Source organism: Arvicanthis niloticus, chromosome 17 (assembly GCF_011762505.2).
Source record: "Arvicanthis niloticus isolate mArvNil1 chromosome 17, mArvNil1.pat.X, whole genome shotgun sequence".
In the NCBI taxonomy this organism is placed as follows: Eukaryota; Metazoa; Chordata; class Mammalia; order Rodentia; family Muridae; genus Arvicanthis; species Arvicanthis niloticus.
The window spans coordinates 33,269,955-33,280,751 of NC_047674.1; the positions used below are offsets into that span (position 1 = coordinate 33,269,955).

Here is a 10,797-nt window from a genome sequence, read left to right on the forward strand (position 1 = left end):
GGCTCACCACTAAGCGTCTTTATTGTACAGCTCAAGGATCTAGCATATTTCAGTGATTCTGTTATTTACAGGATACAACATCGAGGCAGATGCCCACCACCCAGTTTTCCTGCTGGCATACTGTGGTGCCTGTGTAATGAAGAGTGACACCTTGCAGGCTCAGGAGGAGATTCTGTCATGGCACTTAGGGGCCTCAGCCTTTACCTGCCACACCCTGCAGGAGGAGGCAGAGCATCAGCAGGAGGAGACTTGGGATGCTGCATGCTCTTGATCCTCTGTCGCCTGAAGAGAGGAAGCTTTTCAGGTCTGGAAAAGAACATGGAGAATATATAAAGTGCATGGTTACAGGAGTAAAGAGATGTCTGTACCATTCTCTCTAAAGCCCTCTTCTGCTTGGTGCGCTCTCTCTCTCCCTACCTCTCTCTTTCTCCCCCCCCCCCCCCCGTGTGTGTGTGTGTGTGTGTGTGTGTGTGTGTGTGTGTGTGTTCTATTATGTACATGTGTGTGTAAAATTTTTCTTTGAGGTAGGGTCACAGTAATCATCCCTTAGCTCACCTGGAACTCAGTACTTAGTACTAGCCTGGAACTTAGTACTCAGACCAGGCTGGCTTCTGGATCATAGAGGACTTTCTGCCTCTGCCTCCTGAATGCTGGGACCAAAGGTGTTCACCATCACATCTGGCCATCTTCAGGGTGGAAGAGCTCTTGCTTAGCATGTGTTCAAAGCAAACAAAGGAAACGTTTTTTCCTCTGCAGTCAGAGACACCTAAAGTTTCACTGAGCATTTGAGAGCTGAAAAGAAATAAATGCCTCAACTGCTTTCACAAGCAAACAGCCCTTCAGCCTAACTCCCTTTGCCCCTGAGCAGAAGGCGAAGCCTGGGGTATTTTCCCTGATTCAATCAAAGCAAATAGAACTGATTTGAAGCCACCTGCTGTACAGATGGCCCAACTCTCTGTGCAGATTAGTTCTTTGTGTCTTTGTCCATATGCAGGTATGAGTTCATGTGTGTGTACAGGGTATCTGCATGCTTGTGGAGGGTCAGAGGTCAACCTTGGTTGTCATTCTTCAGGTGTCTTTCAGATAAGTAGTTTTTTTTAAAAATACACTGTCTCTCACTTGGACCTAAGGCTCACAGATTAAGGTAAAGTGGCTGCCCAGAGATTGCCTCACCAAAAAAATAAAATAAAATAAACCTTAAACAAACAAAAACTCACACAAAGAAGCATTAAGTATTGATGTTGGGTGCGGTGGTACACTTCTTTAATACCAGTTCTTGGGGTGCAGAGGCAGGTGAGTTGCAGCCTAGCCGAGATATATGGTGATATTCTGTATGCCTCAAAAAAAGGAGGGGCAGTGGGGGAGGGGAGAGGAGGAACAAGAATAGCAATTGATGAAGAGCCCTTCTGACAGAGACCCTGGACGTGCACAGGTCAATGCACAGGGCGCCAGGTGAGGACAGGGTCTATCACACAGGGTCACCTTTCTGGGAGAATGGAGACCACTAGGGAGATTCAGTCCCCTTGGACAGTTGGTCCTTACATACAAACTACAAGTTCAAGTATATAGTTTCAGCAGGCTCCATAAAATAAGCAATCTGGGGTCTCAAACTAGGCCCGTGGCCACTATGGGGTGTGCTTCCCAAGTGATTCCTTGAGATTAAAAAAGAAAAAATTAGAATATTCACTGTAGATTTAGATAAAAACTAAAACTTAAAAAAAAATCTACATTTCTTTTTCTTTTTTTTTTTTTTTTCTTTTTCTTTTTTTGGTTTTTCGAGACAGGGTTTCTCTGTGTAGCCCGGGCTGTCCTGGAACTCACTCTGTAGACCAGGCTGGCTTCGAACTCAGAAATCCGCCTGCCTCTGCCTCCCAAGTGCTGGGATTAAAGGCGTGTGCGACCACCGCCTGGCCAAAATCTACATTTCTTATTCTGTGAACCCCCACTATTCTTTGTCACAGTAGGGAAGAAAAAAAACTCCTGTTACTAGTGGATGACTTGTTACTGGTACCTGAGACTTATCAAAAGGTCTACTAGATCTTTGGACAGGACAGAGGCCTTTGTCACACCCGTTACTTTTGCACATCTGCGAGAAGAAAAGAATTGAAACCAAGTTTGAGCACTTCCTGCCTGTCAGCATGCCTCTATCGCTGCACAGACTACACAATCAGGTTCTCTTCTTCTCTTGGAGGTTTTAGGATCTTCTGTGATAAGGGAAACACCACATCTCAGTGTGAGATCCAGACTCAGTGTTTCTGAGCTCTCCAGTCTGCAGCTTCTGCAGGAAGTGCCACCAAGTTATGTGGCCCCCTTCTGCCTGTACACCACAAGAGCCATGTCCACCAAAAGGATACCCCCACACACATAGAGCATGCCTGGGATGGTTGAACACAATCCTGGGTATATACCACAAGCTCAGAGCTGCTTGGAAGCAGGTGCCCCTAGGGCCAGGGGCTGGCTCTACCCACAGCTATTTATTCATTCATTCATTGGTTAGTTTGGTTTTTCTTGTTCCCAGATGTGCTGTTTAAAGGGAAAAACTGAAGGGTAGGAGGTGGCTCAGTGGTCAACAGTGCTTGCCACTCTAACAAAGGTTCAGAGTTCTGTTCTCCGCAAGCATGTCTGGTGACTGACAACTGCCTGTAACTCCCTCTTCTGGCCTTCTTGGGCATCTGCACATGCATGGCATGAACATACACACATATACATATTAATAAAAATAAATAAATATAAAGAGAACTGAAATTGTAGTAGCTTGGCCTGGGTCCATCTCATGTTCAGATTAACACACAAGCATTTCCCATAGGTCCCATGTTTGCTAGAGGCTAAACCCAGGGTTTAGAACATTCTAACTACTATGTCACATGTCGTACTACACAATAGTCAATTGACTTTTGTTCCCCCTGCATTTCTAAAGATGGGACTCGGGGCCTGGCATATGCTAACCAAAGGCTCTGATATTGAGTCTCACCTCCAGCCCATCATTCACTGTTGGTGCTCATGAACATTTATTTATTCTTCCTTCTTGAGAGCTGCTCTAAAGAGGAGAGCTTCAGCTGTGTCTACCCTGAGGTAGGTGGGAGCTTTTCCTTCTTTCAGATGGAAGACCCAGTCAGAGCAAAGAAGCTCTTAGCCTGAGGTCGGCTGGAGGAAGGCATTGCCTCGTAGGATGGTGTCTTTTTGTGTTCCTTCCCACCCGTTGATTGAATCAAAGTATTATAATTATCTCAAAGGTGATTTTTCACATTGACATCTTATGAAGGGATCTCAGACATTCTCTTACGTTTCTGTATTGGCTGGTCTTGTGTGTCAACTTGACACAAACTGGAGTTATCACAGAGAAAGGAGCCTCCCTTGAGGAAATGCCTCCATGAGATCCAGCTGTAAGGCATTTTCTCAATGATCAAGATGGGAAGGTCCAGCCCATTGTGGGTGGTGCCATCCCTGGGCTGGTAGTCCTGAGTTTTATAAGAAAGCAAGCTGAGCAAGCCAGGGGAGGCAATCCCTGCATGGCTTCTTCATCAGCTCCTGCCTCCAAGTTCCTTCCCTGTGTGAGTTCCTGTCTTGACTTCCTTTGGTGATAAACAGCAATGTGGAAGTGTAAGCTGAATAAACCCTCTCCTCCTCAACTTGCTCTTTGGTCATGTTTTGTGCAGGAATACAAACCCTGACTAAGACAGTTTCCTTGGGAATGGATGTATAACATGGCCACCTTTCAACATGCTATATAAGACTATCACAAATGAAGACATTCATTCATATTGAGAATTATTCTTACAGGAAAGGCACGTGGGGGACGCAGTGATCTGTTTGCTACCAGTGGGAGTTTCCATCCCTGGATTTCATTTTCTCCAAACAGAGAGACAATGGATGCCTCTTGATACACTGTGGTGGAATCCAGTGAGGTAAGTGGGCGGAGCACACTGGTTAAGAATACAGTCAGCCAACTACACAAGCAACCCTCCTTAGTCCCCAAGCATCAGCTAGAAGCTTGAAAAGGGTATTCCCCATTGCTGACACCCACCATTGAGATGGGCCCTGTGGCACCATCAGAGGATCAAAGGCACAAGGCTGTTACTGCACTTTCTGTGCCTGGCCAGTTACCCTGGAGGAGGATCTCCCTATTTTGTCCGGCTTGGATGGTTGGAAGCATATTTTCAGAAGCTCGTTCCACTGACCTTAACAGATAGACACGAATCTCAGCCCTGGAGGTTCCCAAGGATGTGAAACAGTGATTGGACATCCTGACGCCCAGATGCTGCTCTGCAGACTTTGCATGGGAGACTGCTAGTGACCTCAGAGAGCCCTTTCCCACATTCTCAGGAAAGAAACTCTGGTAAGAATTGAGTTCACCTGCAAGGCCATTAGATCTAGCCTGTAAATTAGTGTCCTACAACCTCTGGGACTCAGGACAAGCAGCTGGCGAATCAAGTGACATACACCCAACAAATGGAGAGAGAGAGAGAGAGAGAGAGAGAGAGAGAGAGAGAGAGAGAGAGAGAGAGGACTCTGCATGCTCTGTGAGTAAAGGGAAGGCGTTAGGAATGTTGAGGGTTGGACCTGGAGACAATCCTGGTGCTCCACAGGAAGGGGAGGGGGATTCAGGAGGAAAGCAGCCATTGAATGTCCCTCTCCACTAATGTCCTGACCCAGTGCTGTGACCTGAAGGTGGGGTAGTGCAGCTGAGGACCTTCCCTGCTCTGGTACAGCCCTTCCTAGACTGCCTGGGGAAGGAGGGAAGGATGAAACCACATCAGCCTGTGGAGCTCAGGGCTTCCTGAGAAAGAGCAGGAAAGGGGTCCGGGTTTCATTTCGTGCAGTGTTTCTTCCACACAGTGCAGAGCCAAATCACCCAGGCGTGTCAGAGGCAGAGACAGCACTGGGTTGAAGGGTGAACCTTCACTGACTGCCTACCACTGGAAGTCCACACCAGCTCCTATTAAGACTAGGAAGGCTGTCGCACAAGACATCAGGATGGAACCTGGTGACAACCCCTTCCTTCGTTGTCAGCGCTGTCCCCGTGTACCCAATGTCTGGAGATCACTAGTAATCTGCTCAGCTAGCTTGGCTCCCAGGTTAACCCTGCCCCTCACCTTGTAGCTTCTGGACACTACCCCACCCCCACCCCCCAATGCTCTGGGACACTGCTTTCACTCGAAAATCACAGTACTCCAGCGATCCCCACAGGAAAATGTAAATAATGACCAAACATTCACCGCGGATTCACAATGATTGGACTTCGTTGACCTATACATGGATCTAATCTAATTTGCTCATTTCTGTCTCCTGGCACAGGCAGATGTGCGCCAATCACTAACAACAAAGACACAAGTGTATACATGTGTGAGGTAAACGTGTGTTGTCAGGGATGGGAAGGGTGCTCTTACCACAGTGATTGAACGTTTGGCGTGGGAGGCAGTACAGGGCTGAGAAGATGCATCTACATAGACGGCAGCTGTGCAGGGTCCAAGCTCCATGACCTAGGGCGCCACAGTCTCTGCAGAGGCCAGAACAGGTCAGCATTTTTGTCAGCTTTCCCCTCTCTCCCAAACCAGTCCCCGCCCAGCCCACTTTTGCTCCACCCACCTGTGCCTCTGGTCGTGCTCGCAATAGCGACCAGTGAAGTGCGCAGGACACACGCAGAAACTGCCGAGAACGCAGGTGCCTCCATTGTGGCAACAGCGGGATCCAGGGACCGCACCTGCAGGATGACCTGGGTCAGCAGCTGTGTTAGCCTCTGGAGCTTAGCAAGCTCCCCACCCCCACACACACCCCCACACACACACACACACAGAGGGCAGGGCTTCACAGCTTGGGAGGGGACCGTGCCTGCTGAGTGTGTTTGCTAGGTAAACCCTGTTCTTTAGTTGACGAAGGCTGAAAAACAAGCTAGCAGGAATGTGGGCGGGGTCCCGGTAGGGACAGCCCTTGACACCCTCCAAGTTGCTTCTCTCCCTCTCTCTTCCACTGTTAAAGTCAGCATGTGACTTTGTGGACATTGATTAACCACAGGCCTCCCAGGCAGGACCACCCATGGATGTGATGTCGCTAGCCCCACCTGGAGCCACTGGGAATGCTAGATTGCCTGAATGCGAGACAGCAGCCTGTTATCTTAGTTACAGGGCAAAGCTGCCGAGTTTGCCGATATAAAAGGTGAAACTTCAGAGTAATGCATCACTAAAATTTCCTATTTATTTATTTATTTATTTATTTGGAACTTGAGGTGAAAAGATGCTCTCGTCAGAGCTAAGACTTACTCTCTCCCGAAGTGCTGGAGTCCGGAAGGAAATCCCATTGGTGCACTCCCTCTTGGCTGTCATTCCTTCTACTGGAATTACTCAGAGTTCCGTCCACTGGGAGCATTGGAGACAGGATATTGCTGATTTCTCTGGCTCCATCTCCTTCGCTCTGATAGCCTTTAAAGAACGACAAAGTAAGAGACTAATAGTGACAGACAGAGATTTTACCCTTCTTAACTGAAACTCTGGGGGGTGGGGGTGGGGTGGGGGAGTTAACTTACTGTTTCCCCGATTGATGAGCTGCAACGCCACAGTCATCAAGAACAGAGGCCTAGAATATTTAAAGGAAATCGTTGAAGTTTCAAGACTACAATCAGTCTAAGCACAATTCGCACGTTAATCACAACATAAAATATATAGCACATTTATAACTTAATAAAAATCATAAGCATCCGTAATCATTGTAGCACTTGTAGATTTTAAAGGTGCTATCACAGTTTAGAAAGGTTGTGAGACGGAAGACCAAGAATTTCAACCCTCCTAGCCTGGCTTTCTAATACCTGGCTGACTTCTGTCCTTACCTGGCTTGGTGCGGTTTCAAACCGACACACTGGGTTGGTAAGTTCCCTCTCATCTGTGCTTGGGGATCAATGGCCACAGAAGTTGAAACTCAAATGTTCTAGTCCTGGAGGAGTCCTTTACTCTAGGTCTTGGAGCCACTATAGCAGGTTACAGAATGCACAAGCTTGCAAGACGGGGATGTCTCTGTCCTCTGCCTGGACCAGAAGATGGCAGGGCTGAAGGAAGACCGTGAGTCCAGGTGCTGAAGCTCTCTCAGGTCAGGACTGCTGAGCCATCAGGCTTGAAGTGCTGACCCTATACAGTCCTGGATGCAGAGGGGTGGAGAAAGGCTGCCTGCCTCCGAAGTACTATTTACAGTGTTGGTGACAGCAGGGTGGCCAATCCCTGAATTAAACCATTAGGAACTAAGACAACAGGCTTCCTTAACTACACTAGAAAACAAACAAGAAATTGAAAATTGAAATCTCAACATGAACCAAAGAGCTTTGGCAAGAGATAGAAGTGGAGATTGCCTATTGTATAGTTCTTGGACTGAGAGATAAAAGGGGCCCAGCTGGAGAGGGGATCTGGTCAGTGGGACATAGCAGCTGAGGAGCGCTCTCATATGTCCTGTATGCTGAACAGAAAGGCAAAGGGGAGACCCTGCAGGCGCCAAATCCTGGGGGGGGGGGGGGGGGGTATCTGCTCCCACACATGGAGCCTCTGCCCTCTGCTGTGCACAGCATTCTCTGGGGAGACATGTGCTCTCCTGATGTCACAAGTGAGGAAGCTGAACCTTGAGTGGCTAAGCCCTTTGGCAAGTAGATCATTGAGAAAAATATTATGCAGACTGTGCTGAGCCTGCATCCCATCTGTGCACAGTCCCTCTTGTCTGAGCTGAGATGCTGCAGCCTGAATCACTGGTGTGAGCAACCTAGGACTTCTGCTCCTCAGGTTTCTATCCACTGACATGGGACCTGAGCCCTCTCGTTTTCATAAAGGAGGGCATTTAGCAATGGATGTGGTAAAAAATCTTCTATGACTTTATGTAAACACTCTTTTTTTTTTTAATCTTGTTTCCTCTGAAGTTGAAATGATGTTTGGCACTAACTTGATTTATTTCTCCTTTAACTGCAAGCTTCATCAAAGAAGGTGTTAAATCAGAAGAAATTGGTGAGTTTCCTCAGTCTGTGACCTCCCAATGAAAGGGTTCTGTGAGCTTCCAGGACAGGAAAGGAACTGGCAAACACAGAGGACAAAACACAAGAAAGGATGGGGTCTTAGGATTTCAGGGAAACACAAAAATGCATTTCTAAATGCTATCTTTATTATGTGTTACCTCTAGGCAGCTCTGCCCAACAGTTACCTAGCAACAGCCAGGCACTAGCCTAGTTCACTGTATAAAACAAACTCTCTCTCTCTCTCTCTCTCTCTCTCTCTCTCTCTCTCTCTCTCTCTCTCTCCTCTCTCTTTCTGTCCTTCTCTGTCAGCCTTCTCTGCCTCTACTCCCTTCCCCAGACCTCCTTTCCAGGTCCCAAATAAACTTCCTTTTATACTAGGCCTGTCCTATGGCAGATACCTCAGAAAAGTGCCTCAGCACAGGACGGCTAAGGCTCCCCATCCCGCTGCATCATACGAGTTTTATAAAACATATCAACTGGTAAATTACTCAGTCCGACCACATGTGCAAAACAAACACATTTTATGACTTGAAATTAACACAAACGTTTATATGAGTGAAATGATTGTATTTTTAAAGTATAGGACTAGAGAGATGGCTCAGCAGTTAAGACCACTTGCTGCTCTTGCAGAGGATCTGGGTTCCATTCCTAGCCCCACATGGTGATTCACAACTATGGATAACTCCACAGGATCCAAAGCTCTCTCCTGATGTCCTCAGGCGCCAGCCAGCACATAGTGCACAGACAAGCAGGCAGGCAATATAAAATAAAATGAACGTAAATAAATCACTCTCAAGCTAAAGGAGTGATTGTATTTCTTTACATAAACAAGTTTTAAAATGGTGATTGTACAGAACGCTATGAGAAATTCTCGATAATATTCAAATTTAAAGGCGCTAGCTCCAATCTAACCTTTCCGCCACATAATTTCTTTTACTAAAACTTTCATGATACACATTTCAAAACATACACAAGAGCTGTTTTATCCAGTAAATTCAGACTTGTTACATACGTGTGAACCTGGTCAATCCCATTTCCTCCTGGGCTTAATTTTCATGGAGTCACAAAAAGCAATTCCCAGGCACCTTGGCACCCAAGTGTCTGCTTTGCTGTTGTTCCCCTGGGGTTTATTGGCCTGCTAGGCAGGAGCTAAACCTTCAGAGCCACATGCCCACTGCTCAAATGAGGCTTAGGAAATCTACACTTTATTGATGGAAACTGTACATAAAGGGAAAGAAAGGTCTTACCTGCCAGACTGCAGTGAGAGACAGGGAACAGCTTGGGATACCCCACCTCTGCTGTTTGCTTAAGGTCCAGGGGCCTGAGGAGCATTAGAGGAGAGGCCCTGGGTGTCAGAACTGTTGATAAAACCTTCTCACTTCACTGTTACTTGTCCTGCAGCAGGCCTTTGTGGTCCAGGCTGAGCCATTTACTCTCCATCAAAGGAGGAGTTTGGCTGCTGCCTGTCACCCCAGACAGAGTAGCTGCCTGTCTGCCACCAAGGAGACCCAGCAGGCAAGGCTTGCCTGGCAGTGGTTGATTGGGAGAGGAGGAGAGGCCTTCTTCTCTCTTGTTATCAGCTGTAACAGATAAGGCTGGAGCCAGTGGTCCTGCCTCCTGGGGGGCATTCTAACTCACCAGTATGTGGGAACCTGGACCTTCCTGGCCCAGGACAGGATTGCATGCTGTCTGTCCTCTGTCCTCCTCTGGGCATCCAAGCTATTATCACTGAGGAAATGACCTGATACAGATAGGTGTAAAGGATTGTGTGAGCATGGTTTAGAGCTCCCTGGGGTCAGAGGGAGGTAAATGTGGCTTATCCAAACTCCTGGGTGCCTGGCTGAGGCACTTTCTGTCTGTCTGGTCTTTTCTCTGCTGGGTACATCATGGGAGTGCAGCCGTGCTGTGTCTGTCCTCTGGGCCCTGGTAGCACAGGCATTAAGACCAAAAATGGGTTAAAGAGACCTCATGAAATTAAAAAGCTTCTGATAGATCATTTCTCAGCCACAGGTGAAAGGAGCCAATTTCAACCAGATTAGATTATATTAAAGGTAGGTTTATTGGGAAGCTGCTCCCTCAGGGCAAGTTCACTAGCCCCCAAAATTGAGGCTAGTGAGGGGAGGCCAGAGGAGTCACCATGGGGTAGGGTAGGGAAGAGGAGGAAGCGAGAGGGTACTCACTCTCAGAGGGAGAAGAGAACAAGAGTCCAAAATGTCTGGATTATACAGGGAAGAACCTCTAAGAGAAGAGCAGCTCGGACCCTGGGTTGGAAAGTTCAAAGTTGGGGATAGGGTATACCAGGTAGGGACTGAGGGATGCTGGGAGAACCTGGAGGCTTCATCTGCTTTGATATGTAAAATATGCACCTCTGTCCCTTCTGTCCCTTCTCCTGATCCATTGGGAAATCAAACAGTTTCTTTCTTTCTTTCTCTTTCTTTTTTTTTTCTTTTTTCAAACAATTTCTTATAACAAAGAACGTCACTGCTGGAGTGAAGCCTCCTGAACGGTGGGAAGTCTACACAAGCTACACATCTGACAAAAACCTTCATGCCTGGAACATAGAACTCAGAAAACTAAACATCAAGAAAACAAACCATCCAGTTAAAAATGGGGCACAGCACAAACTACAAAAACAAAAAGTTCTTAAGAGGAAGAAATAAAAATGGCCAAGTAATCTCTTTTTAAACGAGTGTTCAATATCCTTGCCTATCATTGACATGCGAATTAACAGTACGTTGAGATTTCATCCTACCACAATCAGAGTGGCTAAAATCAATAAAACAACAAATAAAAAAAAAATTGCTGACATGGGTATC

General features: G+C 47.0%; 1 protein-coding gene across 1 annotated transcript; it reads right to left on the reverse strand.

Annotated features, from left to right (window-relative positions):
- Positions 1-7,183, reverse strand: LOC117722534 (cryptic protein-like). The gene is made up of 6 exons (XM_034521743.2): positions 6,821-7,183; positions 6,521-6,570; positions 6,258-6,416; positions 5,587-5,701; positions 5,388-5,497; positions 1-306 (listed from the first exon to the last, which is right to left on the reverse strand). The coding sequence occupies exons 1-6, from the start codon at positions 6,871-6,873 to the stop codon at positions 194-196; spliced, it is 600 nt and encodes a 199-aa protein (XP_034377634.1). The 5' UTR covers positions 6,874-7,183; the 3' UTR covers positions 1-193.
- Positions 7,184-10,797: the final 3,614 nt, after the last annotated feature.

Bases quoted from the DNA above. Each gene is read 5' to 3' on its own strand.
- LOC117722534 (XM_034521743.2), bottom strand. From the start codon at position 6,873: ATGAGAGGGAACTTACCAACCCAGTGTGTCGGTTTGAAACCGCACCAA. The intron at 6,571-6,820 runs GTAAGGACAGAA...TAAATATTCTAG, and splicing joins TTGAAACCGCACCAAGCCAG to GCCTCTGTTCTTGATGACTG. The intron at 6,417-6,520 runs GTAAGTTAACTC...CGTTCTTTAAAG, and splicing joins GCTCATCAATCGGGGAAACA to GCTATCAGAGCGAAGGAGAT.